Source organism: Colletotrichum phormii (assembly GCF_030913505.1).
Source record: "Colletotrichum phormii strain CBS 102054 chromosome Unknown BDP81scaffold_18, whole genome shotgun sequence".
NCBI lineage: Eukaryota > Fungi > Ascomycota > Sordariomycetes > Glomerellales > Glomerellaceae > Colletotrichum > Colletotrichum phormii.
This window is the reverse complement of record NW_026851460.1, coordinates 423,329-451,298: the sequence shown is the minus strand read 5'-3', so window position 1 is coordinate 451,298 and position 27,970 is coordinate 423,329. Positions and strand designations below refer to the sequence as shown.

Below are 27,970 nucleotides of genomic sequence, written 5' to 3'. Positions count from 1 at the left end.
ACACAAACTGGGGAACGAACTATAGGGGAACTAAAGCGGGGGCCGCTTGAAAGGGTGGGCAAGTCTGGAGTTCTGGACCTGTCACATACGAATCGTTCATCGTTTTGCTCGAAATCAGACAATGAACTATTGCTCTTGGACCAGACGAGGCGTGATTGGGCTGCATGCGTCGAGGACCGGATCTGGATCCATACGAGTGGGAGGGGGCAACCAACAAGCGAGCACCAGCGCGGTCTTGTGTCCGGGTCTAAGTGCCGGCCAGCGAGGGCGGTGTGCCCTCCGATTGGTACCGGGCTTCGCCCCGTCTGAGCTTCCCCGCCTTCAACCATGTGAAGCTCGAGACGAACATCACGAACGCTGCATGTGTGCATATCAAACGTGAAAAAGCAAGGCTCAAGGTGGGCAATTCATCAAATGTGATCTCATTAAGTCGACGATGCTGTCGTCAGCCGGGCATCTGCGAGTTCAACAAGTCTAGCATGTTGAGCGGATATTGCTCCGGACCCATGCCAAAATTGTTCATCATCTCTCCGCTGAACATCCATTGGTTCCAGTCTTGGCCCATCTCCCCTTCATTCCAGACTTGAGGAATCTGTTGGCCTGGCTGTCCAGGCTGACCGGGCTGGCCTCCGACGACGTACTGCCTCTCCTGGGGACCACGTTCCTTGAATTTGTCCAGCATGTTGCTCAGACCGCGTCCGATGTAGTGAGCCACATGACGGGCGCAGCGGTTAGTTTCTTCCAATAATTGAACGACCCGCTCGATGAGAGAGACCACATCATCGTAACGTATGTCCAGCCTCGCAGGCTTCCATTGCGCGTGGACTTTCATCAAGAACATCGCGGCGTACGCGATGGTCGTCAGCAGGTACAAAGGCACCCCAATTACTGCCCTCCGCATGTCGGTGTCTGTCAAGATCAGCTCCAATGCGGCAGACGCGCTCCCGATGGCGAGGTTGATGAAGTCGCGGCGTTCATCGGACATGGCGTATTGGTCAGTCGGGTTTGATGGATTCAGACCTCTGAGGCAGATGGAAAACAGTAGGAGACGGGCAAAGTGATAGTGGAGGATGACGCCCTTAGCAGGGTACTTTGAAATGTGTTTGTCCGGCACTAATGGAAAATGTTAGTTGGCAATTTGTTGGTGCCGGGGCCGGGAATTCTCTTACCTAACCGAGTTTCCCATTGAAGCTTCCATCGACCTAGATCGGCATCGTATCGCTTGAGTGCCTCAAACTCATCTCTGGCAACTTGCCTTGATGTATCTGGCCCAAATGTATGAAAAACCCGACTCAAAATGATAAAGACACCAACCTGACTATGCAGACGATGGTCCGCTTGAGTGATGCCTGGCAACATTAGGAATGCCTCGTGGTGTGTGATGGTAGCGTCCTCGTTGATGACAGGAGGCCTGCCATAAGCAATGCTAAAGTGATGATCGCAGACGTAGAGGAGGTACCAAAGCCGAGCCTTCTCGACATGTTGCGGTCCCTTGTTGAGTGCCTTTGCGCAAAATTGATGAAGGTTAAGCTCTGTCGCAATCCGCACTGCAAGGCCAGATACCTTCCAGCTGATGTCTGAAAGCCAAAATGCGCCGATGCAAAGTCCCCTCACGTCATCAAGACTGTGGTAGCGATCGAACATGGTCTGGCTAGCCAGCTCCAGAAAGGTTGGGTAGCAGATATCGAAAGCTCGGCCTTCATCTTGTTCGTGCAAGGCAGTGACAGCAAGGATGGCGGCCGTGAGCAGTGGTGAGGACATGCGCGTGGCCGTGAGGTTGTCGTGGACTAGTGCAATCCCTCCCCACAAGTACGCATTGAGGGTCCCACGGAACGTGGAGAAAAGCTGCTCGGCCTCCTGGACGCTAAACTTGCCCTGGGCAATGAAGTCTGGCTCTTGGGCCCGACTGGATGGGAGGTGGACCCGCGCCCCAGGGTCGCTCCGGATGTTCCGCAGTTTAGTCACTTCGAAGAGGCTGGCCATTGGCGCACTTACAATGGCTTGGTCTTCGCCGTTGTCTTGCGCCGTGGGCTCTGGTGAGTTCTCCCGCGTCATGGCCGTGACATCCGGGGGCCGAATGGGAGACGGCCCCGTACCGGGACTGCTCTGTGAGCCGGCCATATTCTGAGGACTCTGGGACATGCCGGCGCCGTCGTGGTGGAATGGTGGCACAGGCACGAGCTGCGGCATACTCAGAGCCCGCCTCACTTCCATCATGGAAGCCTGGAGAGTCTGAAGTTGCATCTCCATCTTGGTTTTCCACTCATTCTCGCTGTCGAGCAAGGTTTGGAGACTCTTGTTGACGACACACTGCAGACCAAGGCGAGAGCATCGGGCACATTGGTTCTGGCCCGGCTCAATGCCACACTTGATCTTACGATTCTGGCATTCCTGGCCTGTCTCTCCTCATGTTTATCAGCGACTAGTCTTCTCTTGAGGTCATACTTCTGCAAGGGAGTGGGAGTTCAGTCCGAAAGTTTGGGAAAAACTCACATGCTCGGATCTTTCTCGAAATCTTGGGCAAATGAGCTTGCTGACCGGAGGCCACTCCCGAGACCGCCGCCGATGACGGGGTCTTGTCCGGACCGTCGATTCTCGCACGTTTCATGGTCCGAAGGGCTGGATAGAAGTCCGTGTGAATTTCGTGGGTCTTGGAAGGGAAGGTGGACGGAGTGGACAAGAGAGAAGGGCGGGACGATGGCCGAGGGGAGAAAAGAGGGAAAAGATTCGCCGGACGACGTGCATCTCCTTTGTTTATAAGCGGGCCGGTCTTCTTTCCGTGCGGGGTTGCGACGCCTCCACCTGCTCAAACTCAGTCCCGTCCACTTGATCAACTTCAGCGCCAGGCACTTGTTGTTGTGCTGGGAGACTGGGAGTGCCGGCTCGGGCTAGTCCTGTTTCTGTCTCGTCCCATTTGCGGATGGGAGGAATGGAGAGATGGTGAGGGGAACAAGCCTCCAGGCGAGTCCAGGGTGTGGAGGACACCCCCATTAAACTTGGACAGACACGGGCCCGCAATCCACCTCGGGTGTCCTCGTCCATCCAGAGTCCCAGACCGTCGCAAGAGTCCTCCGGCCGTCGCGGCTGGATTTCCGAGTCTTGGCCGATCTGGGGAATGCAAGGTAGGGTATAAGATGACTGGGTCTACCGTTATTCCCAGTTTGAGTCAAGCTATCGTTGATTTTCGGAAGAAAAGTCGCCGACGAGTCACGCCAGGTCAAAGTAATCCTCAATCGATAATCCACGATGGCTGCCACAGGCGCTGAGGCGACCCGCGTCGGCTTCATTGGCCTAGGCGCCATGGGCTTTGGTATGGCATGCAACCTGTTGAAGAAACCGTCATATCGTGTTCAAGGCCACGATGTTTATCCCCCAAGCCCAGAGAAATTTGTCGCTCAGGGTGGTTTGTCAGGAGAGTCTCCAAAAGAAGTGGCGAAAAACAGCGATATCCTAGTCTGCATGGCAGTCAACGCACAGCAAATCGATGACATACTTTTTAATGATCAGACGGGTGCTCTGCAAAGTGAGTTGTCCGCAGGCATCGCAGCCATGAGCGTCCAACTGACCTAATTCCCGTAGCATTACCAGCAAATGCTACCGTTCTCCTCTGCTCCACAGTCCCGCCAACGTATCATGAGGCACTGACGCCCCGGATTGCGGCGGCGGGCCGGCAAGATGTTCTGGTCGTGGACAGCCCCGTATCGGGTGGCACGAAGCGTGCAGCCGACGGCACACTCAGTATCTTCGCTTCCGGGGCCCCTGAAGCGCTGCAACGTGCAGACGGCGTTCTGCGCGACATGTCGGAGAAGCTGTACATTATTCCAGGGGGGCCGGGAGCGGGTAGTAAGATCAAAATGGTCAACCAGCTCCTGGTCGGAACGCACATCGCTGCTGCGTCAGAAGCTATGGGATTGGCCGCCAAAGCTGGCCTGAACACCCGCGAGGTATACAATATCATCACAAATGCCGCCGGTAATTCTTGGGCATACGAAAATCGCGTGCCGCACATGTTGGACGGCGACTGGACACCGTTGTCTGCCTTGAACATCTTTGTCAAGGACATGGTGAGTTGTTCGCTCGGTTTCGACGTGATGTCGTGGCTAATGATCTTCAAAAGGGCATCGTCGTCTCAACCGCGAGAACTCTACAATTCCCGGTGCCTCTTGCATCAGTAGCCGAGCAGCTGTATATCTCAGGAGCTGCACATGGATATGGTGCAGAGGATGATTCCGGACTCGTCCGGGTGTTTCTCCCTGGATCCCCGAATGCTGTGAAAGAGCAGGCAGGCCAGCTGAACACACAAGAAAAGTTGACTCCGAGTAGTACGCCACTGGAAATCTCAAAGATTGGTATGGTGGGATTGGGCGCGATGGGCCAGGGCATGGCTGGGTCTCTTCTCCGAGCCGGTTTCACCGTCCACGGCTACGACGTATACGAGCCGGCTATCGACAAGTTTGTGGCCAACGGAGGCAACGCTTCCAAGGCTAGCAGCCCTGCGGAGGCAGCCAAAGGCGCAGACATTCTAGTTCTGATGGTTCAGAACGCTGCCCAAGCCGACGATGTTCTCTTCGGCTCCGGGAAGGCGGCGGAAACGTTGCCCGATGGCGCCATCGTGATTCTCAGCTCGACGGTCCCACCCTCATTTGGCAGAGAACTTGAGGCCAAGCTCACAAACACTGGCAAGGGCTTGAGCCTTGTGGATGCACCTGTCAGCGGTGGTGTGGTCCGCGCCGCGAATGGTACCCTTACAGTAAGCTTTTCATCTCGTTCGCCCGAGCTAAGACTCATCACTAACGTCTGTTAGATCATCTGCTCTGGAGATGAGGCTGTTCTTTCCAAGGTCAACAGCCCGTTACTAGCGATGACAGGAACTTCAAGCAACCTTTGCCACGTGCAGGGAGGTGTCGGTGCTGCATCTTCAGTGAAACTTATCAACCAACTACTGGCCGGTGTTCATATCGCAGCCGCTGCTGAAGCTATGACATTCGCCGCTCGCCTAGGCCTCGACACGAGACGCGCTTTCGAGATCCTCGGCAGTGCGGCCGCATGGAGTTGGATGTTCGAGAACAGGGTGCCTCAAATGCTTGATGCCGACTGGACACCACACTCCGCCTTGGCCATTTTCGTCAAGGACCTCGGCATCGTCCTCGACGAGGCAAAGCGACTCACCTACTTTGCTCCGATTTCGTCAGCAGCTCACAACATGTACCTCGCTGGTGCGTCTCACGGGTGGACGAAGGAGTCCGATGCTGGTGTCGTTAGACTTTGGGAGTTGACGGGCCTTTCTGTCTCCGGCAATGCTGGCCCCAAGGCTGAGGAGAGCAGCGCCCCAAAAACTGAGAATGCCGAGGTTAAAGTAGGCCAGGAGCAAGGCCTGCCGGCACAAGAAACAATCGACTCGCTCCCGGCCGAATACTCAGGAGATGTGATCAGCTCCACTCGCAAGGTGGTCGACAATGGCGAAGTCCCGGTTCTTGTGGTTTTGGATGACGATCCAACAGGAACGCAAACCTGTCACAATATCGATGTCCTTACCGTGTGGGACTCTGCCACACTGGATGACGAGTTTAGCCTCAACCCGACTGGATTCTTCATCTTGACCAACTCTCGCGCACTGCCCTCTGCCGAAGCCAAGCAACTCATCGTCGAGATTTGCAAGAATGTCAAGACGGCGGCTGAGAAGGCGGGCAAAGCCTTCGAAATCGTCCTTCGAGGTGACTCGACGCTCCGTGGACATCTTCCGGAGGAGCCCGAGGCTGCCGAAGAGGCCCTTGGCAAGTTCGATGCCTGGGTTGTGACGCCTTTCTTCTATCAAGGCGGAAGATACACGATCAACGACGTGCACTATGTCAAGGAAGGCGATGTTCTGGTTCCTGCGAGCCAAACACCTTTTGCCCAAGACGCCACCTTTGGATACAAGAACTCGAACTTGCGGAAGTATGTCCTCGAGAAGTGTGGCCACCGATTCGAAGAATCGTCATTCTTGTCGGTCACTCTCGTTGATATCCGCGTAGGAGGACCTGCCTGTGTAACCAAAAAGCTCCTTTCGGTAACACCTGGCTCCAACACAGTCGTCATCGTCAACGCTGCCGCAGAGTCGGATATGCATGTCTTCGTGGCAGGCCTACTTGAAGCAGAGAAGGAGGGCAGGCGGTATCTTTACCGCACTGGTGCCGCCTTCGTTTCCTCCCGCATGGGCATCACTGGGATCCCGCCTTTGACTATGGCAGACCTCGGGGTGTCGGTCAAGGTCGGTACCAAGCAGCCAGGTGGGCTGATCGTCGCCGGCTCTTACGTTCCCAAGACGACGGCTCAGCTGAAGGTGCTCAGGGAGAGAAGGGGCGACAAGTTGGTGGTGATCGAGCTCGATGTCGCAGGGCTCATCGAGTCTTCCGACGCGGCCGAGAAGGTCGTGACTGCAGCAGCAGCCGAGACAGCAACCAAGCTTGCAGCTGGCGAGGATGTTCTCGTCATGACATCCCGGAAACTGATCAAGGGAGGCGATGCGCTTAGCTCTCTCCAAATCGGTTCCAAGGTAGCTCGGGCCTTGGTTCAGCTCGTTGAGCAGATTGATGTACGGCCGCGCTATCTGATTGCGAAGGGTGGCATCACATCATCCGACGCGGCCACAAAGGGGTTGAGGATGAGACGGGCCCGCATCATGGGTCAAGCTGCTCCCGGTGTCCCGCTGTGGAAGTGCGATGAGGAAACTAGCCGGCATCGTGGAGTGCCGTACGTTGTTTTCCCTGGCAATGTTGGCAGTGACAGCACGCTCGCCGAAGTTGTCGAGTCGTGGTCGATTGAGAATGTTGCATAGAAAATTTGCATGGAAGCGGGACAAGCGTAGCATGTAACGGCTGTATACCAAGTAACAAGGCGTTGGGAGGTTCTGGATAGTGGACAGACAGATTTGATGTTGATGAACCTGATCGTCGAGATCGAAGACTTACTTCCATGGTGGTTGTGGTGTGTGTGTGTGTTGACTGGAGATGACCTGTTCGGCGAGTGTCGTCGGGAATTGTCGGGGATAATACTCCGACTGGCTGATGTAATCAGATAGCTCGCGAGAAGACCCACCTTCATAATCTGACCAGTCATTGGGCGCTCATTCCCAGGCTCCCATGTCGTACATCTCCCTCCCCAATTGTTCATCTCTCGACCCTCGAACTGTCCCCAAGTCTTCCTCTCTTGAGTGGACGGCGTTGATATTTCTGCTAGACTTTGAACTACAATGTATGACAACCAGTCCCTATATCAAAAGGATACAAGTTATTGACCCTTGTTCTTTACCAGCGTTCAGAAAAACCTCCCCACGTCATGACTCATCCGCCCCGGTTTTCTCACCTCGATCGATTACTACGTAAGGCCAACAGCACCTCACATCGCACTCACTACAGGCTGAACCGCAAATACTATCCGTACATATCTGTTCCATTAAGCATCTCTAGAACAACCTTTTGATCCAATCGATGGACGGTAATGGCATCCAAGGGGTTTCGCCTCCAACCGTGGAGGCCACAGAGTCCTTAGAGCTCATCAAGACCGCCGAGGATCTCATTTCCCGCTGCAACAAAATATGCGACGAGCTCGAGCACGTGCGCTCAGCTGTTGAAACCCAAGCCGCCAAAGTCAACAACCACTGGCACGCCTACATCCCCGGCTTCAGCACATTCTGGCAGGCCAACGTCAGCCAACGCACACGGGCAGAAGCCTTGCTTCAACGATGCGCAGAAACACACGAACCAGGCTCAGAAGCAGAGGGTTCGCTATCTCGAGACTTCAGACTAATAGAGGGTGAACTCGCATCATACGAGAATCACTGGTCGGCGATCAAGAAGTGCCGCTCAATCACCTGGTTCCGCTTTGCTGTTCCCTACTCCAAGGCGGGCGGCCAGCAAACTTCGGTGTTCGTCAGTGCCATTGTCGACAACGGGCATGAGTGGATGAGGGTACTTAGCATCACCGAGCGGGCTCTGTTAGTACAGATGGCCGAAGCAGACTTTCCCTGGGACGAGCCCGATAATGAGGACGATGACGCCGAGCTCGAAGAGGTTATCAATGACGAAAAAACCCAGATCGAGGTCCTGAAGAGCGCAAAACAGCTGTTGGCTGCCGCTCGCGAGATACATGGGGGTTACCAGCATCGTGTACGAATCGTGCTTCCCAATATCAGCCGTGGCAATGTACCTGCCATAGACAGGTTTTTGAAAGGTATTGAATGCCTCAGTGACGACCGCATCTCACTTGCATTGGAATGCGCCGAAAAGATCCAGGCTTCGCCCCCGCCTCTCGAAGTCGCGATACCAAATCTTCTTAGTCATGGCAATGCTGCGAAAGCACCATCCCTGACTCCGTGTCTAAACATCGACACGTCCATCTTTGTGGCCCTAACGACAGATATCTCCCACAGCCACAGCTCCCAAAGGAAGTGGCGTCCCAAGATCTTGGAAGACGTTGGGGATGAAGCGGAGCACGGCCCTAGGCTGCCCAAGTCCCTCTATCCCCTCCTTTGCGGCCACACGCTCGTGTGCACTCGAGAGGCGGCCGAGACATGTCTGCGCATGGTGTACGACGCATCTACAGAATCAGAAGTCTCTCGAATAGAGATATTGCTTGGCCAGGAGACGATCAGGGGAAAGCAAGACGACAAGATGACTTTCCTGGATCGTGTTCTACGGCAGGATGGGTGGTGCATGGAGGGAAAGGACCATGAGGCAACGGAAAAGCGACGCCGAAACCTCGTTGCAGAACTCCAGAAGCTGTCTTGCCATCCAGTACCCGAAGACCTACAACTACCCATTCGTATTGTGGAAGACTTTCGCAGAGAGCATGTCGCAGAAGAGGTCCGCAAGGGTACACTGCCAAAGGTCGTGTTGGCGGTGGAGCCAACGTTGAACAAGACAAACTGCTCGTCTTTCTTGTACGGTTGGAAGACGAACCACACAACGATCACATGTAATCGGCATGCTGTGAGACGGTTGGGGAACCTCGTCAAGAAGATGCGGTGGTCTCGCGACGCAGAGGCGGCTCCAATCATCGCTATGGACTGGGCTCGAGGTCTAGCAAAGATGCCATTCCCTGGCGAGGTCTTGGTAGATGGTCCGCTGGAGGCGGTCACAGAGTAGTGCCTCCTTCTCTCCTCTTAACTCCCTTCACATCTCATCGTGGAAATGCGCTCGTGCATCGTTTGGTGATGATGGACCGTGGAGACTGGATCATGGAGACATGGACTCTCCGGATGTTTGAGATATGTAGAAAAGCAAACAAGCCTATACTGGCCGCCGAAGATGCTGGGCTTTAGTATATGGAGATGTGCAAGTGTTGTGTGTAAGTTAATCGCAGGGTGCCGCAGCAACCTTCAGAGACTAGGACCTCTCGAAGGATTCGGCAACATTTGTAAGCTCTTGCGCAATCACAATTTGTCAGCACTAAGAGGGAACACAACACATAAGAAGATAGCCATCATTCGCAAATACAACAAAGCTTGTCTCATGTTGTATCTCCACATACTATCATCGTAGCCGTGTGTCATATTGTCGATCAAAATGGTCACCGTTCCAACCACTCAGGCCGAGGCTCTGGCTTGGCTTCGAAACGTGAGTATATATGCCATATTCCAGGACACCACGCTCACTTGATAGACAGTCCCACAATGTCCATGACTCTCTCCAAACAACAGACTTCGACAAGATCTACTCCAAAAATGCCCAGGTCAAATTCACCAACTTTCCCGTTGCCGAGGGTGTGGATTCCATCAAGCAGATCATGGACGCGGCGTTTGGGCAGCTGTCGTATATGAAGCATGTTACTCGTCAGGCGGGTAGGTGTTCCGAGCCATATACCTTCTCTAGTATTAGTGCTGAAAGCTTTCAGATAAGGTGGACAACAGGATCTGGCTCGCTGTGGATATCACCTACCGAGTCAAGGGCGACCCTGATAACGAGGACATTAACATCCCGGCTGCAGGGCTGGTCACGATCGTGACGGAGGGGGAAGAAGCTGGCAAGATCGCACGTTTCGATGTCTATCTCGATAACACACCTGTCAGGGAAAAGATTGCAGCTGTTGCGAAATTGGAATCGTAGGCAGACTCTGTCGGAACAAAGAATATCACAGCAGCACAACGAGTACGCCGAGATAGTTGCACTACAATCTAACAGAAGCTGGTTTTGGGTCTGCAGCTGATTTACCATCGGCTCTATGCTTCTAGTTTTTCGAATGATACATGTATTGAGAACATTCATTCCAATGTTTACAACTATGAGAGACGGCCTCAATAGACCTGGTTGTGACAGTAGATGAAGTAATTACTATCTCTGGTATTTGATTCAAGTACATGTACTCATAACTTCATGCGACTATCTCTCCAACACAGCTAACGGCGAAGTCGATATTCCATCTAGCTGAAGATGGCCTTACTTCTGAAGTACCGTATAAGACTTCATTGCGCCATTCGACCAGTCCGAAAGAACACCTACAGCCCAGTCTACATCGTGGCAAGGTGGCTCCCAGGTCGCGGCGCCTTGCGGGCAGTCGGACTCACTGGTTTCCATAGGTCAGATATGTCCCCGAACAGAAACCAGAAACAGCATTCAGCTGGACTTGCGTAGAAGGTAGACCTACTTATAGAATCTCACACAGGTGTTTGCCTTCATGAGTACCCAGTTCGCCTTCTGAGACCAGCTATTGGCGCCGCTAGCCATGTTCACTAGGTGGGTTCGTCAGATAGCTTGACGCACAAAAATACTCGAACCCCAGACTTTGGACGAATGTACAATCAGCAACTGAGAGCGCATGATACTGACTTACCACAGCTGCCAGCTACAGGGCAGAATCCCTCAGTTTCATACTGATACGGATAGAAGTTGCTGACCATAAACGTCAGGCTAATCAGGTTCGCGCTACAGGCTGCCGAGACAAGAGGAGCGATCAAGGCCAATGAGTAGATCTTCATGATACCGGATGTTCACTGCACTCTTGGTTCGAGAAAAGAAGTCGACAAATATCGTGCTCGCAGACTTTAGTAATAAGAGAATGAATATTGTGCCGATAGAGTCTCATGGTATCTGATTCCACTTCGAGCCTAAGGTTCTCTTATATCGTATTTTCTCGCGACTGATAGAGCCTAAATGTTGCAAAGCTAATTTCTTACTATCGCAAAAACGACGCCGTTTATTACGGGCAGCAATTAACGCCATATATACGCTACGACACTTACGTTGAAGGATTGACAAATGTGCCATAGGAGCTTTTGCGGAATTGCGATTAGGCCAATAGCAAGAGACCGAGCCTGGAAAGCACCTTCCTAATCGTCTCGAAACGCGGCGCGGCCCGCCTATGTCATCCAATTGATTTTGAGCCAAGCAAAAAGGTGCAGGAGGAATGTCAAAATCACCCAACATTCAACTCTTGGGTGACTTCGCTTACATCCAAGTCGATCCTTCCGCAACTACATCTCCCCATTTCCTCTGCTCAACTCAGCACAAATCCTCTCAGCATTACCTCTTCGCGACTGAATGCCAAATCCCATCTTTCGTGATCCGAAGAGGCTAGACGAAAAGCGCGTAATACGCGAAAAGTCTTGGAAAGAGAAAGAAGTAGTATAACTCGAGATGCATTGCCTGAAGATCCGTGTACTCAAGTGAGTAAGTACATGTGAGCGCTAGCGGAAAGACATTTTGAGAAGTGTGGAACGAAATATCTAGCAGAGCCTATTGTTTATCAGTAACAGTTCAGAAGAAATGAAACTCGCATGCGTTATGCATGTTTGATACCATGGGCCCTTTGGGAGGGAGATGCCTTCTACGCTTTCGGCACTAATCCAAAATTAAGCGTACGAAAAGCTGCATTAACCTACAATGTATCTCGCGCTACTCTTCAACGACGACAAGCTGGCCAACCTGCTAGATGCGATACACGACCTCATAACCAAAATTTAACCTTGTACGAAGAGGAGACCATTGTGCGATACATTATTGACCTGGATTCACGAGCGTTTTCGCCTCGCCTAAGCGCTGTTCGAGAAATGGCCGATCGACTATTTTGCGACCGTGGCGCGCGACGCATCGGAATAAACTGGGCTTCAAACTTTATACGACGACGACCTGAGCTCCAGACGCATTTTAATCGAAGAATCGACTATCAGAGAGTCCTCTGCGAAGATCTAGACGTATATTACGCTTGGTTTTCCCTCGTACAAAATATAATTGCGAAGTACGGGATACACGATGCCGATATCTATAACTTTGATGAGACTGGGTTTATAATAAGTAAGATGTCCTCCGAAATGGTTGTTATAGCCTCTAAACGACGTGGCAAGCTAAGAGGAGCATAACAAGGGAATCAGGAATGGGTTATAGTAATCTAGGGCATTGGGTCGTGCGGCTATTCTATCCCGCCGTATATTATCTTTATAAGTAAGGTCTATCTTGATTCCTGGACGTGCGATAGCCCCCTCCTACCCGACTAGGTAATTGCACTTACAGAAAACGGTTGGACGATAAATGAGAAAGGCCTAGAATGGGTAAAGCACTTTGATTTCCATACAAAGAGGCGTACGAAGGGTGCTTACCGCCTCCTTGTCCTTGATGGCCACGAAAGCCACCATTCTGTCGATTTTGAGCTATACTGCAAGGAGCAGAAGATTTTTACGCTCTGTATGCCTCCTCATTCATCGCACAAGCTCCAGCCTCTTGATGTTGGGTGCTTTAGTCCCTTAAAACGGGCGTACGGCCAAGAAATTGAGGTCCTTATGCGGGTACATATTACGCATATTGCAAAGGAAGACTTCCTCCCAGCCTTTTACAAGGCGTACGACAAGGCAATAACGACGTCAAACATTCAAGCAGGCTTTAGAGCAACTGGCCTTGTCCCGTACAATCCAGAATATGTAATTTCACAGCTAGATGTGAAGCTTCATACCCCAACACCTCCAGGTTCTTCTGCTGGCTTACCACCAGCTTGGGTCCCAAAGACACCAAACAACCCAATTGAATTCACCTCACAGTCTGATTTTATTACAAATCGCATCGTACGACACCAGAATAGCTCCCCGACGTCAATTATCAGGTACATACAGCAGCTAAAGAAGGGAATTATGGTAGTCGCACACAACCAGGTTATCCCATCGAGTGCTGCAAGGCGACAGTACATTGGCTCCACATAACGGGCCCCCTTTTACCCCGCACCGCATCTGGTACATCCACTGCTTGAGTTGCCCCTATGATTTCCACTCCGGTACATCTACCAAATCCATCATTACCAATACTCAATTAATGGATTCTGACGATTCTGACGGATCTGGCCGTTCCACGGGCTCGGCGAAGTCGTGTATCTTTGCCCTGCTGCCCGAGGACCTCGCCGCCGCCTGCACTGCCGACTGTACGCCGGAGCAATGTGATAATGCCACTGTTCGGCCCCGCGAGCCTCCGGAGGTTGAGCCCGGTATCCCTGGGAAGTACACGAGGATGGGCTGCCTCGAGTGCGATGTAGCTCTCTGTAACTCAGAAGATTGCTGGTACCGATTTCATACGCAGAATCTCTAGTAATTGGAAGTATCTATTATCAATTACGTTGGTTGGTTGGAAAAAGGGGCCCGAAGTGGCCCGATTGGCTGCTCCCCCGCATCTCAATGTACTGTCGCCTTGCAGCACTCGATGGGATAATACAGGCATAAATGACTGAGTATCAAGAGGTAAATGAGCGTATAAGCTGCCGTCGCTATACGAAAAAAAAACAGCTTCAGAATGGTAGAACACTTACAATTAATCAGGCAAAGGATATAAAGTCTCAAATTGATGTGACGAGGCAGTTACAGGTAGAAATAGGTCAGAGTAGTGGTCGTGCGAGAAGGATAGAAACGCGCGCGCGACGATGTGGCATCTGTGGAGAGACTGGCCATAATGCTCGCACGTGTCAGAAAGTTGAATCTACCTCTTGTTACGACCCAACATGCATGACCAAGAACAAGGCCTGCCCCGCAGGCTCGCGGCGGCTACAGCGCACCATGTATGCAGAGGACAAGGAACACTAGGCACCATCTCACGGAACGGAAGAACTATGGTACAAGTCACGTGATGATAAGAGATAAGAGATAAGGATAAGGATATGTTGGATATGAGTTATCCAAGCGATCCTTGGATAACCAGGATATGAGCTATCCAACATATCCAAACAAGGACACTGTCCAGCACAAAGGAAATGTTCAGGACCAGGACTTGTATATAGGATGGACTCGAGCCGGACTCTAGGACAGACTTTCCATAGCTCTTCAGCAATTAACTTCGTATCAGATCTTATGATCGCTTTCAGCTATCTTCCCTGAGAACCTCTTTGATAAGACTACGATTGATCACCGCAGCCTTCCCTTACCTTACGACTTACAGACATAGCTTCCCTGAAGCTATCCCCGACTACGAATACTGTTACCAGTTTCGCAGCCTCAACTTCTGCAAACATACCTCATTCCGACTAGCTGGCCGTAACATACTACTAGGTTACCCAGTAGTTTAATAATCTAGATTCCTTATGGATCCCTATATATAATAGGATTTCTAAGAAGAGGTAGATTTCTTCTACTAAAGTCTTCCGCCATGAATTCACTCTTACTGTTCTAGTTGGAGGGCCCTGATTTAACGGTGCTGTATTTGTCTATTAAGCCCACTACTCAACAAGGCCCTACGGAACGTATTGGACAAATAAGTCAAGCGGGCTTACTAGCAGCTCCCGTACCTCTTGGGCTCGGGCTAGCACGTCAAAAGGCTAGAAGGAGCCCGGAGGTCCATGCTCGGTAGCCGGAGGTTCGTGGGGTCGGGCTATTGCCGCGTCACAGCGCTCTAGCATATAGCTTGTATAAGTAGTAGTAAGGTCTTCTGACGGTTAGTCAGGGTGGCCAGCGGAATATGCATATGTGAGTGAGCAGAAAAGAGCGTCTATTCGTACTAAAGAGTGGATGGAATCACCACAGGCTTGTGGGCCTAATGCTATCCTAATAAGTCTTGCAGAGCTAGGACCAGGTGGAAATGACAGTCTGGCCTGTTTCGTGATGGTCAGACCATTCCGAATGGGTTATGTCCATGACTCGCGTAGAAGCATGCATGGATTCTGTCATCTTCTAGAAGGACCTCAACTACTATACAGCTACGTACAGAAGTAATAAAGGTATCAGAATCACTAGAAGACATCGCAGCATCAATCAAAATAGTAGTAATAGTAGCGATAACAGGTAAAAGAGCATAGAGGTAAACGACGTATCGTCAAGTACCCCTTTGAATGCGGGGTGATAATGAGTAAATAGTGGGTATTTTGAGCCTTGGCAAAAATGGAGCTATCTGGCACTCGATGGGATAAGGGTAATCAGGCGGTCAACCAACCTCCTTCTCACTGGCCGATTGAGGTTGGCTGATAACGTGGACTACGCAGTAGAAACGAATTTGATGGTACGAGCAGAACCTCTGCAGCGAGTCGCTGGTCAAGTCATGGGGGATGGTCTGGGCTCCCGTGGCTCCTTGGACTTCCAGCAGACCAGGAGATGGAAGACAGGTTATTGTCGCAACCTGTCTTGAGTCGGCATCCCCGCACTGAAGGCTCTAGACGCGACATAAAGCTGGCTGTTACTGCTATCTAAAGGTGATGATTAACAACGAACATCGGGTCACCTGCAGGTTCGGGGCATCGAAATGATAACTTTTGTCAGAGAAGCTGCTTTTGAAAGTTGAGAGTATTAGGGCGCTGAGTGCCTCGTGTGTTGTGATGCCAGGGTGTGCACGAGTTGCTGCACCGGATGGGTCCGTTTCATCCAAGACATGTTAGTTTAATCGACCTTTCAAATGTAGAAGACGGAAACCAGCTGTAAATCACAAATCAAAGACGATAGAGAGGACGACCAAGAACCTTTTATCGGTGCCCGTGGTCTCGTTCCGGACCCAGGTCCGCCGTCACGGTGTCGGAACGGAGCTCTTCTTTGGGACCAACTGTCGCTGAGTCAGACACCGCCCACCCACCTGTATCCTGCATCGCAGCCGAGAGTCTGGAACGGGGACTGTTGAATCCTTCGCTCAGCTTCTCCAACAGCGGCATGCTATTGGTCGCGAATCCGATCAGATGGCGACACCAAGCAGATAACCAACAGTCAGACTGTCAGACAGTGGGAACCCTGGAAGACTTTTCCTTCCAGAACTGCTGTGCCTCTATTCGTGCGGCCCAGGCCACAGGTGTCAGCAGAATGGACCAGAATGTTGCGGCTGGTGTCAACAGCGTGGGAAAGGGGGGCTGGAGGTCCGACATGGGTTTGATGAGGGTTCAGAAATGTCCATCCCTGTGTACAAATGCTCCACTGGTCCCCGAAAATTCAGATAGATCATGCCGGTTATTTCTTGCGAAAAAAAAAAACTTTTGTAAGGTTTTGGTATCCATTGCTCTACGGATACACGCGCCGATCGACAACCATACGGTGGTAGCGTTCGGACACGGAGGAGCGAGAAGAGTCCACACTGCCGGGACCCCGGGTCATAATTGAGGGGAAAAGGACTGGAAGAACCGGTTCTTGATACGAAAACAAAGATCGAAACGCATCAGCCATCCCGTGTCTACGACGCCCGCGCGCCGCTCCGCCTCCGGGAGACTGCAGAAAGGGATTCCTTCGCGTGGCCAAGCAGCAACAGCAACAGCAAACTCAAGACACAGCCACGAGGATTACTGTATCCCAGGGAGGCCCAGGCCCGTGACCCGTCCGACTACGGGGAACGCCAACCGCGCGGAAGCTTTCCTGGATCTTGCTCATTGTGGTTACCTGGTGGCACATGCATGGGCAATTTGGGTGTGTGTGAGACTGAGTGTGTGTCTTGTCTCTCTGTCGTGGGACCGTACTGTCAAGGGGGGCCTGAAACTCCAGCTGGATCTCGTCCAGCCATAGACATTTGACAGCAAACATGACGTTGCCGCAGCCCCTCGGCAGATTCGATCCGCGCCAGCAGACTAGCGCATCCTCCATTTCATCCTCTCATCAAGCTCCTCAACCCACCTCAGAAGTGGTGTCTCCCGTGTCACCAGAGTCAACAACAACTTCTTCTCCGCAACTGGGATGGCACGCTCGAAGAAACTCCATCCCTCGCAAACCAGTGCCTCTCACATCAGTATTTGCACCGAACAAGTTCGGCCCAACCGTTCATGTCACGGAGACGACGCCCGAGGAAGACACCACGACGCAGAAGACGACCACCCGCGGCCCAATGGACACGCATGGCATCGACCTGAGCTCGCTTAGCGGATCGGCGCATTACCGCGCTGATCCCACGTTCCACGGCCGGGAGTCGCCTGAGGATTCCCCAAGAGACGCGGATGCGCTTCACCACCACGGAAGCGGAGGAGGCGGAGACCAGCGCCATGATGCCCGTGCCGGCCTGCTGCAGAATGTGCAAGAATCTATCTACGATGGGAATCGCTCACCTCCTCCCGGCGCACAGCAGCAGTACGATCATGGTCACGAGCACGAGCCCCCGAAACCGCCGCCTTATGTCCCGGCGAATTACCTAGGCCCGCCAAATGACAACAACAAGCCGTTCCGGATGAAAAGACCTCACTGCAGCTGGCACTCATCATGGAATATGTATCTCTGGCTCTTGCTCGGCATCGCCTGCGCCATCGGCCACCACGTCTACTACCACGCCCTGGACGGCCAACCTGCGGACGATCAGGTGCGCATGTTGCGGTACGGGACGATCCTTGCTTTCGCAGCCAAGGCGAGTCTGGGCGCCGCCGTAATATCGGCGCTCCAGCAGCGGATTTGGACGACTGTGAGATCGAGGTTCATGAGCATTGCCGCTCTGGATTCCATGTTCGCTGCAACGGAGAACGTTATTGCTTTTGTAAATTGGGAGTTCCTCAAGGGTGCCAAGGCGGCTGCTGCTTTGGCCCTGTTCGTGTGGTAAGCATCTTATTCGAATATGAAGGGTGATGAAAAACGCACCGATGATGGATTGTTGCTCACGCGGGTCACAGGCTTTCTCCTCTGGTGGTCATTCTCACAGCCAACACTTTGCTTGTTGAGCCCAAGACCATTATGCAAAACACCACCTGCCCAGCCGTCCGCAGTCTGAATTTCGCGAGGGAGGACACCCACGATTGGCGAAAACCCATCAAGATCGATGGCCGTTATGAGATGCCACTGTCCATCTGGAACTCCACCAAGCCGGCGGACTTGGAGCCGGAAGGGTGGTTCGACTATTACACCGGGCCAAGTCCCAACTTTCAGCAGACCGCGACCCTCGGAGCTTTCTTGCAGGAGGTTGTCGCGCGGAAGAACGCATCGATGGAGGTGTGCAGCAAGGGCTGGAACTGCACCTTTGAGGTAGACTTCACCGCCCCAGGATACAAGTGCAGCGAACAGGCTAGAGGCATCGGATCGACGCCGGCGAACCTCACACAAGAGTCTGGGCAGGCTCCACCGCCGTTCGGAACAGATATTCTCATTCCTGATGGGACGTATGCCTATTACGCCTTCACGAGCGGGGGAGAGTATTCCACCACACAGATGAAAGATGTTGAGATTGGGGGTATTCCGAAGATGGATCCGCCGTATCCTGAGTACATGGGAGCTCTTCGCACGGAACCGGTCATTTGGATAGGCCACGTCGTTCCGCCCGACGCGGAGCATCCAGCTTCTTCCAAGGAGGAAGATGAGTTGATGCAATATGTACCCAAGATCTTTGCGTGCGAGCACTATGTCACAGAGTATACTGCCGTCTTCAACTATACCGACACTACGCAGTCAGCATACATGAAGAAACACAATTTCACCATACCTATCATCAACACGACCTACATCCCTGGTCTTGACGCAAACGACGGCACAGCAGACAACATAACGGCGACCCCGAAGGAGAATTACGTCGTCCCCCAAGACGTCGAACGATACCGCCGCATCGCCGCGTACCATTCCCTAGGCTTCATGCTCCGCAAGTTCCTCAACGGCACCGTGCAGATTGACAAACAATCCGCAAATCCAATGGCCAACACGGAAGCCATCCAGACCAAGCTCCTCGACCCACGCAACAATTATTTCCCCGTCTTCGACCTACAGGACATGGTTCAGGAGTTCTACGAGGACCTCATCCTCTCCATCTTCTCGACCCCGCAGTTCCTCCCCGTCGTGTGGGCCGCTCATCCGGATGAGGTCTCTGGCGGACTGCGCGAGGGCGGCGTTGACGGGAATCACTCGGCGTACCGGTTTGACTGCCAGAAGTCGCGCATGGCTAATATGTACAGTTATCACGCCCGCGACCTGTGGATAGTGTACTCGATCGCTATATTCCTAGCCAGTTTATGCGTGACAGTCGGCGCGCTAGCGGTTAGGGAGAATGGAGGTGTTTTGAGAAACACGCGCTTCTCCAGCGTCGTGGCGGCAACGAGAGGCCCGGCATTGGAAAAGGTGAACTGGGAGGGCCCGGATAGAGACCGGGGCGATGTTCCAAGCGATGTGAAGAAGCTGAAAGTGGGATACGGCGTCATGGGTTCGAACGTTGGCAGCGGAATGGGTCCAGATGGAGGGAGATACCCCCGGGCAAGGGATAGCATGCTCTGGTCACCAAGCGAGATCAGATGTGGGTTTGGACTGGAGGGTGATGTTAATCAGAGGAGGAAGGAAGGTTCCTTATTTCACCGATAGCGAGCGAGCATTGTCAATAATCAGATCAATATCGAGGATTACACCTGTATCCCTACAATTATTAAAGCATGCTTATGTCAATACATGCGATGGACTATTCTACTTAATGCAAGACCAAGTCATCCATGGGACATCCCTTATCCACAGAAGACGTCTTGGTCTTCTCCGTGATGATCTGGCGAGTTAATTCCATCAACTGGTCGGCCAGCGCGTCGTCCTGAGCAAGCTTGCTGCCAGGCTCAGGAACCGCAGGCGGACATATGTATTGGCCGGATTCCTTCGTCGCGGCAGCGGCGTACACCATGGATACGGCTCCTTCCCATTGAGACTTCTTGAATGGTTCCATCCCAACCGCCATAGCATATCCTCCAAGAGGATATCTACATCGTGTCAATACGTAAATCTCCCAAACTTAGAACGGAGGCTATAACTCACGGCTCGAAAATCTCCTCCTTGCTCATCTTGGTGCTCACGAATCCAGGATGAGTGGCGTTCATCAACACGTTTGGGTGTCCATTCTGCGTGACTTTGCGGTTGAAGTATCTCGCATACAAGATACCAGCAAGCTTGCTCCGACCATACTGACCGTTGGGACCCAAGTCGGTGTTCAACTCATCCAGGCTCTCAAACTTGCAGTCGCTAGGCGTAGCCTGGTGCGCGTTGCTAGCCTGATTCGCAATCCTCACAACATCGCCCTTCTCCGCCGTCTTCTTAATAAGTGGCAGAAGGTGCGACGTGAGAATGACATGGCCCATGTGGTTCACGGCCATGTGCCGATCGACACCGTAGTCGGTGAGCTGGTAGGTCATGATGCCCCTCGCCGCGTTATTGACCAAAATATCAAGACGATCCGTGTCATTCTTGATCTGCTCAGCCACCTCTTTGACGAGCTTCCAATCACCCATGTCGCACTGGAACCATTTAGTTCTCTCAGCCTTGTCGGCGCCAAGATCTTTTGCAATGGCATCCTTGGCGCCGTCGACGACCTCCTTTGAGACGGAGAGGATGTAGATCTTAGAGATGTTGTGCTTGAGAAGGGTGTAGGTGACGCCATAGCCGATACCTTCGCTGCCGCCAGTAATGACGGCTACTTTGCCCGTCTGGTCGGGGCATTCGTCTAAGCTGAACTGGTGAGTTCCCAGCTTTGAGGCTGGGCCGCCGAAGTTTTCGGCGATGGTGTTCTGTCATCCACGTTATTTCTCGTTCAGTCACCAGTTTCGTGATTTCTACCTTGATGGCATCCATGACTATAGGGATCCTGAGAGTTCTCGTCGTATTGTAGCCGCGAGTGTTGACAGAGGGCGAGAGAGTTTGAGGCGCAATAGATGAGGATCTGGGGTGAGATGAGACTAAAAGCCTCCCACGCCTCAACACACCGATTTGAATTCGCTTGCAATTCATTGGTGCCCGTCAATGTCAAATGATTTCATCCGTCTGTCACTGGACAAGACTCTTGGACCTCTTCTGCTTCTGATTGCTTATAAGGGAAAGTAGTTTGAGCCCCATGAATCACCATCATGTCACTGTCTCACCGGTGATCGCAGCCGCATAAGGCTGCTTGATGACGCGCTGATGTCCGTGTTGGCGCATCCGGGCTGGCGCTTGGCCGCTGTAATCCGGGGCTAAAGCTCCCCAGAGGAACTAAGCCCTACGCCTAGGAAGACTGGAAATCAGGTCAATAGCATATTAAGCTATTTATTTACCCATTCCGCTAGGTATGCGATAGGTACTGCAGCACGAGATATCTGGTTCGTGTGTCGTAATGGTTACGTAGTTGAGCTGCCGTGCACGTCAAACTTCTGTCAATAACACTTCTAGAATCCCACGATGACTGGACGTTTGTGTTGGTATTCTTTCCAGCAGAAACTTGCTCTCGCCCGAATAAACATAAAATCATCACTGTAGTTCCTCTTATTGAATCTCATTATCGACTCACACAATGAAGATTGAATTATTGGACATCACCCTTGGAACATTGGATGATCTTCTTTCTTATAGCACTAAGTCACTGTGCATTCCTGACAGGAGCATTGTTGATGTGCCTGAATTGGGCTGGATTACCCGTAGTGTGAATCGTCCCTGAACTATCCTCCTCTTTAGAAGTCTACATTTACGCAAGCGAATCACCAAGGCACAGCATTTGATCTATTTATGAAATGATCATATAGTTAGAATCCGCTGCTGTCCCCCGTTTCTATGTGATTGACTAGAATGGAGATGGCTATTGGCCAGGGCATTCGTAGAAAGTAAATACCATCAATGCAAATTAAAACTATGTGGAGGTCAGGTTTATTTGCGGAAAATACTTGTTGTTCTGCAACGGCTTCATCAGTTCGGCCCGCTGAGGCTAATGCCAACGCCCTAAACCTAGCTCAAGACTTTCAAAAGTATCGGATATTACCGATACATGTACGAGCCTTCCTCCCAGGCTCTCCTCTAACATAGGGCCTATGGGTATTTCCACGTAACACTGGATGACATCATGTCAATGCACAAACATCATGTCGAAATCAAAACATCGTAAGAAATATACCTTTAGGGGATGCTTTAGGGGATACAGGGCCTGGCTCAGTGGGTCCACACATTCTTAGACTCCGGTCCAGCGCTAGGTCGGGCTTACTATGGGACGTACCCTTCGAAGTTGCCAGCTCAACATCACGCCGGAACTTTCATTGATGAAATTTCTCATCTTTTCATTGTCCACCATGACGACAATGTCCAGTCGAATTAGAGTAAGATTTATGTTGCACGAGGAGGTGCCTCATCTATGAGCTCATTTGGATGAATGCACCATCTCTAGTTTAGGTAGCCTTCTTCTTTCGTTTGTTAACTGGCGTGCACTCATCAATAGTTGTTGGCCGGAAATTGCACCGTATGAGTTGACTTCTAGTACATTGACACTGGTGTGCAAGAACTACCCTTAATGCATGTACTGCTAGGTGTATTCAAATCATGGAATCTCATCGTATCAAATCCGAAGAGACCCGGCTTCCGCGTTCTCAAACATGAAGTCTTCAGTTGCAATCACGTTCGACGCGTGATCCTCGATTAATTAGTGGAGAGTCTACCACCTCAAGCGGAGTTGCCCAAGTAGGTAGCTTGTAATTGCCCCTAGATGACTGTAAATTCATCTAACTTCACTAGAAAGCTTTGCAACCGACGTTGCCGCAGGCATACTTTGCCAACTTTCCCACGCATCGATCGTGGGCACAGCATCGGCGGGGTGTAGCAAGGCCACCAACGACTTCAGGACAAACACCAGGCGACTAGCTGTGCTTGGACCGCGTCGTCCTCTTGGCTGAACCCTCATAGATCGGCTATTGTTCCCGGATCATCTGTTACTCGTGTTAACATCAACGTTGGTGCCAGTATCACCGAGTGGTTGTAATTGTAACCGCGATAAAGACCTATGAAGCAACCAGTCTCCAGACAGATATCTCTTGGGGACACAATCCGAACTGTCGCGATATGTCGTGTGCCTTCTGCTTGAATGCCAACGGCTTCGGTGCAACGTCCACAAGGGTGTACCGTGTAACATGTGGTGGTAGTTTTCCTGTGCGCCACAAAGCTTCTTAGCGACGGGACGTCATCTCGATATGTGTAAGGTTCGAGACCGGCTGGCTTGACTGGTAGAACGGCTGGTGCCGTCTTGGGCGACCAGAGAAGAACAGGGTTAGAGTCATGGCTCGGAAAAGCTTCACAAGGTGTGCGACTTCAGCAGTATTTGAGTCTTGGAAGATGAGGTTGACCAGATTCCGTAGTGTCGGCATCCCACACCTCTGAGGTTTGCGAACAGCGTCAGATTCGGGGTAGAAATGCGCCTTAGCAGGCCCTGCAAACGACGAGCGACAAACCTGACTCACACCAACAGGATCAATTATTCTGGTAAAATCATCTAGAGCATAACTCAAATCCCGTCCTCTTCTCGTTCATGTGGCCGATCCCTCGGGAGCTCTGAGACAGTAACAACCCGTCCCGGGAGTCCGGAGATTTGACAACTGTCGTATGGTCACAATGTGGGCATCGAGATGTTTGATAGAGAACGGTTATCCATTGAAAGTAGAGAATAGGTAAGAGGCTTGCTCTGAAATAGGTGATGCGAGCGAGTGTGGGCCTCGGTGATTATGTAACCGAGGTCACGTGACGGGTAGTGAGGCCACAGATGGTTGAAGCCATCACGACAACAACTTTGACAGCGGCAAAGGGAAGTCATAAAGGCTAGCCCTCCCCACCCAAAAAAGGCCACTCCCGAACGAACACCGCGACATTGCCGAGTCTACCTAAGCAAAGCGCGCCAGGACGGCACAGTTGCTCACCCGGATGGACCAAGACAGTCAACCTATGGGCGACTTGCCATCTGTTAGATAATAGTTTGCTTTTCAGACTGCTTCAACAGCCTTCAAGCTCTTCAAAAGCCGTTTTTGGGTCCACATATGCCCGGTGGCAGCCCGCCCGGCCCGGCATCTAAGCCTCTTTGGGAGTTTCTGTTACCAAATATGACGTGGGGCCTCCCCGGTCAACACCAAAACGAACAGTCAGCCGGTCGTTGTAGATGCTGAATCTCCGCGGCACTAAGGGCCGTTAAAGCTGATGCGAGATCCCCAGATCCCGTATCGAGTTTGGGACGGGCTTGAATTGGATGAAATGTGAATGGGCCGTGTTGCTGTCACTTGTCCACTCGTCTCTTGTTTGATCCAGTCTCTTCTCACCACGCATGCTGTGTGACATATTTTGCACGATACCACCTTCGCCAGCGTGTGGCCTGTGTTATCGTTCCTAGCCAACTTTTCATCGACAACTATTGCCGAAGAATATGTGAGTACATTCAAATTCAAGTTCCCAATCAAAGGAAGAAAATGTTGCTGAAAAGAAGCACCAGTTAGCCCTTCGACTCTGCATGCTTCGAAGAGGGCAACTCATGTTCTGTCCCCTTGCATGGTGGCTCCGCATCCCCATACTATCCAGTCCTACCCCGGACTTGGCGCAACGACGATCACATAATACCCGATGTTGCGCTGCAACCCAAGGAATTGGGACTTCGACATTGATCGATTTCTCAACCCCTTTGTTCCGCCTCCTCCTTGGAAACACCTTCCATATCCCATTTCTCACTTCTTTGGCTACCGCAAGTCAAAGCCCCAAAATGTCGGCAACCTCGTTTCGATCTTCTGGGCCTGCGTTGGCGTCTTCTGCGGCGTCGCCGTAGTCTCCATCGTCTCCCGTCAGATACCATCCTTCAGAGACCATGGTGCGCCCATTATTGTGGGCAGTTTTGTAAGTCTAGCCTCCCCTTTCATCTTGAAATTTGCGCACATTACATGTACCCACACCTTCCACACACCGAGAATTGTTACGGAGAGCACCGTCAGGGGGTGGATGAGAGGCTCGGACCTCAACTCCCCCATCCCGTTTCATACGCCTCTCGGGTGACGACACCGACCACTGCTACACAGCACACCGGCCAAGAAGTGACGCTCAGTAAAAGACTGGCTGACTCGTTTTCTCTTCCCGACACAGGGCGCAGCCGCCGTTTTAGAGTTCTACTCGATCGAATCGCCCCTCTCTCAGCCCCGTAACTCAGTCTTCGGCCAACTTCTCTCCGCCATCGTAGGGGTAGCGATCTGCAAGCTGTTCCAGCTGAGCCCGCACTTTGATTCTATTCGCTGGCTGGGAGGAGCCTTGTCATGCGCCTTGGCGACGACCGTAATGGCGCTTACGAAGACGGTTCACCCCCCTGCTGGCGCGACGGCGCTGCTCGCTGTCGTCGATGACGGCGTCGTACACTTGGGGTGGTTCTTGATGCCTATTGTACTCCTTGGCTGTGCCCTGATGCTGGTCGTCGCATTATTCATCAACAATATCCAGCGGCGCTTCCCGCAGTATTGGTGGTCACCCGAGGACGTTCGGCTACACCGCGTGCCTTGGAGGCGCCATGTGGGCGATGTGGAGAGCAAGGGGGAGCCCAAACCTGATGAGATTGATGGGCGGAGCAGAAGTGATTCCACCGTGAGGGAAGATGCGGTGCTGATTATGAGGCCTGGGGAAGTACTCGTTCCAGAACACATGTTCATCACACCCGAAGAGAAGTTGTTCTTAGAAGAATTGAGTAATCGGTTATGAGCCGCCTTCGAGAGCGATCTATGTAGTTGCGAGGCTATGAAACCAAAGCATACTGTTTCGTAAAAGTAGTTTCCTAAGAAATTCATTTCCCAGCCCTAAGTGAGTGCCTCGCTATTAAGCGGCACCCCTTGCTCTGGTTTCTCATCGTGAGAAAACGGTTCTCGTCATTTTGCCAGGAGATAATACTTCCTGGTTCACACGTTTCAAATCATTATCAAAAATCATTATTATCCACATCAAATTCTCCCTCATTATCGTGCCGATTCTGTCGTGTGTCTTTGTCGCCAATTGTCTGGTTTCAACCTTGCTTGGCAGACTTTATGCGAGACATGCGCAGTTCTGCCAGCTTCGCGGGGTTCTGAGTGGGATCATTCTCTGGGTCACCGTCTGCACCGGGATTAGCCATCTCATACTCCAAGGTCTTGATGAACTTGTAGAAGACGACAGCAATGATTGTGCCAAGGAAAGGCCCGACCCCTAAGAGACGCAAGATTAGCTTTCCGCTAGTCATGAGGAGAAGTCAAAAGGCAAAAACTTACAGTAGATCCAGTGTTCAGGGTCGAAGGTTGCCGTGATGACGCAGGGTCCAAAGCTTCGTGCCGGGTTGAGCGAACCACCCGTAAACTGAACACCGACCAACTCGGCGATGAAGAGCGTCAGGCCAATACCGACGGGAGCGATGAAAGTGGCTCTGTGCTTTTCTTTGGCGAGCATGAAAATGGTGAAAACCAGCTCGGCCGTCAAGATTGCTTCGATAAAAACACCTTGGACCAGTGATGCGCCGCCGCCTAATGTTGTACGGACGTTGAAGTTCTCGGGGAATAGGAAGCGGACGATAACTGATGCAAGCATACCGCCCAAAAGTTGAGCAACGAACAAGCAGGCGGCGCGTAGCGGGGGAATGGCCTTGACGAGAAGCATTCCAAGTGTGACAGCTGGGTTGAACAAGCCACCACTGATGCGGAAGAAGACCCAGACGTTGACCATGAGAGAGAAGCCGAAGATGATAGAGATATAGAGGAGAGTGCCGGTGTTGAAGCCCGTGGAGGCGCCGGTGGTAGAGTTACTGTCTGACGGGTTGCTGGAGTTGTTGGAAGCAGACTTGATGTTGGCAACTTCTGTTCCAGCGAAGGCGAAGAACAAGAACATGGTGGTGCCGACAAGCTCACCCAGACTTGCCACAAAGTGGTTCTTCAAGTCCGAGTTCATCCACTGAGTAAGAGGAAGACGCATGACCTGAGCCTTCTCTTCCCTGGATAGGTTGTGCCAATCGATGCGAGCCTGTTCGCCGTTGGTGCTGCGAACAGCGACACCGCTGCGTGGGTATCCCGCCATCTCCTCGTCGTACATCCTGCGCGAGGGCGGTCTGCCGCCGTAGTCACCGGGCTCGTACGAGCGGGTCTCCTCGTAGTAATCCTTGGTCTCCGTCTGAGGATCGTAGTTGAAGTACGGCTGAGGACGGTTCAGGTGCGCGCGGGGAGGGCGCGTCCGAGGTGCACGACCGCCGCTGTAGTCTGGATGGCGGTCGTTGGTTCCCCAGTAGCGATCAGTTTCCGAATCGTCGTCGTAGTCGCCGAAGCGGGCGTTGTCCTTCAGAGGGCGGTTGGACTTTGTAGAGACGCCTGTTGGCAGGGGATCGTCTACTGATTCTCTCTGCCGTGTCTGAGTGTTTGTGCGGCGAAGGGGGACAGAACGTGAGCCGCCTCTTGAGGGTTGTTGTGAGTGTGATGGTACGAATCTTGGTGATTGAACTGGGTTCTCGTCGTCTGAGAAAGCGTTGGGGTCTACTGCTGTTGCTGGTGATACTGGAGAGGGCTCACCCTCAGGTGCCTTGAGTGTTCCTGTCTGCTGGGCTGACATAATTTGATCGAAGTCGCGTGTCAAACGCAGAGACGAGGAAGGAAGTATTATAGAGCGAGGGGGGACTTGAATAGTTAAGTCCGCCGTCGTGAAAACGTTGTTGAGAGATGTTTGACTCTCGAGTAAGCTTGAGTTTTGTTGTCTAGTCTTGAAGTGGGCTCGATGTTTGGAGGGCACCATGGTCCTGTATTCCGAAGGTGTCCGAAGGCATAATATACCTCTGCTCTCAAACTCAAATGGATGCCCAACCAGCCCTCTCTTTAGCTCGACGTCACCGCATTTTTCGGTTAGTTAGGCCTTGATTTCCTTCGTCTGATCAGCCACTGA

General features: G+C 52.1%; 9 protein-coding genes across 9 annotated transcripts; 5 read left to right on the top strand and 4 right to left on the bottom strand.

The window, feature by feature from the left end:
* Nucleotides 1-400: 400 nt before the first annotated feature.
* BDP81DRAFT_72476 (uncharacterized protein) lies at nucleotides 401-3,052 on the bottom strand. Its single transcript, XM_060596206.1, has 3 exons — nucleotides 2,494-3,052; nucleotides 1,170-2,396; nucleotides 401-1,113 (listed from the first exon to the last, which is right to left on the bottom strand). Exons 1-3 carry the CDS (start codon nucleotides 2,606-2,608, stop codon nucleotides 446-448), a joined length of 2,010 nt encoding a protein of 669 aa, XP_060441942.1. The 5' UTR covers nucleotides 2,609-3,052; the 3' UTR covers nucleotides 401-445.
* Nucleotides 3,053-3,246: 194 nt separating this feature from the next.
* Nucleotides 3,247-6,817, top strand: BDP81DRAFT_327064 (uncharacterized protein; the record flags this gene model as incomplete). Its single annotated transcript, XM_060585114.1, has 4 exons — nucleotides 3,247-3,523; nucleotides 3,580-4,064; nucleotides 4,118-4,750; nucleotides 4,805-6,817. The coding sequence occupies 4 exons, from the start codon at nucleotides 3,247-3,249 to the stop codon at nucleotides 6,815-6,817; spliced, it is 3,408 nt and encodes a 1,135-aa protein (XP_060441941.1).
* A 433-nt stretch (nucleotides 6,818-7,250) lies between these two features.
* On the top strand, nucleotides 7,251-9,492 carry BDP81DRAFT_434697 (uncharacterized protein). Its single transcript, XM_060590983.1, has one exon. It carries the CDS (start codon nucleotides 7,470-7,472, stop codon nucleotides 9,123-9,125), a length of 1,656 nt encoding a protein of 551 aa, XP_060441940.1. The 5' UTR covers nucleotides 7,251-7,469; the 3' UTR covers nucleotides 9,126-9,492.
* A 28-nt stretch (nucleotides 9,493-9,520) lies between these two features.
* BDP81DRAFT_434696 (uncharacterized protein) lies at nucleotides 9,521-10,297 on the top strand. Its single transcript, XM_060590982.1, has 3 exons — nucleotides 9,521-9,596; nucleotides 9,646-9,820; nucleotides 9,874-10,297. The coding sequence occupies exons 1-3, from the start codon at nucleotides 9,546-9,548 to the stop codon at nucleotides 10,083-10,085; spliced, it is 438 nt and encodes a 145-aa protein (XP_060441939.1). The 5' UTR covers nucleotides 9,521-9,545; the 3' UTR covers nucleotides 10,086-10,297.
* Nucleotides 10,274-10,954, bottom strand: BDP81DRAFT_452429 (uncharacterized protein; the record flags this gene model as incomplete). The annotated part of the gene is made up of 4 exons (XM_060592748.1): nucleotides 10,274-10,316; nucleotides 10,544-10,596; nucleotides 10,638-10,708; nucleotides 10,810-10,954. 4 exons carry the CDS (start codon nucleotides 10,952-10,954, stop codon nucleotides 10,274-10,276), a joined length of 312 nt encoding a protein of 103 aa, XP_060441938.1.
* Nucleotides 10,955-17,228: 6,274 nt separating this feature from the next.
* On the top strand, nucleotides 17,229-19,663 carry BDP81DRAFT_326599 (uncharacterized protein; the record flags this gene model as incomplete). The annotated part of the gene is made up of 2 exons (XM_060585077.1): nucleotides 17,229-17,923; nucleotides 17,998-19,663. The coding sequence occupies 2 exons, from the start codon at nucleotides 17,229-17,231 to the stop codon at nucleotides 19,661-19,663; spliced, it is 2,361 nt and encodes a 786-aa protein (XP_060441937.1).
* Nucleotides 19,664-19,766: 103 nt separating this feature from the next.
* BDP81DRAFT_397227 (retinol dehydrogenase 12) lies at nucleotides 19,767-20,908 on the bottom strand (the record flags this gene model as incomplete). Its single annotated transcript, XM_060588288.1, has 3 exons — nucleotides 19,767-20,043; nucleotides 20,099-20,844; nucleotides 20,894-20,908. The coding sequence occupies 3 exons, from the start codon at nucleotides 20,906-20,908 to the stop codon at nucleotides 19,767-19,769; spliced, it is 1,038 nt and encodes a 345-aa protein (XP_060441936.1).
* A 3,762-nt stretch (nucleotides 20,909-24,670) lies between these two features.
* BDP81DRAFT_452426 (HPP family protein) lies at nucleotides 24,671-25,783 on the top strand (the record flags this gene model as incomplete). Its single annotated transcript, XM_060592747.1, has 2 exons — nucleotides 24,671-24,937; nucleotides 25,181-25,783. 2 exons carry the CDS (start codon nucleotides 24,671-24,673, stop codon nucleotides 25,781-25,783), a joined length of 870 nt encoding a protein of 289 aa, XP_060441935.1.
* A 298-nt stretch (nucleotides 25,784-26,081) lies between these two features.
* On the bottom strand, nucleotides 26,082-27,643 carry BDP81DRAFT_397225 (MIP family channel protein; the record flags this gene model as incomplete). The annotated part of the gene is made up of 2 exons (XM_060588287.1): nucleotides 26,082-26,260; nucleotides 26,323-27,643. The coding sequence occupies 2 exons, from the start codon at nucleotides 27,641-27,643 to the stop codon at nucleotides 26,082-26,084; spliced, it is 1,500 nt and encodes a 499-aa protein (XP_060441934.1).
* Between the last annotated feature and the right edge of the window lie 327 nt (nucleotides 27,644-27,970).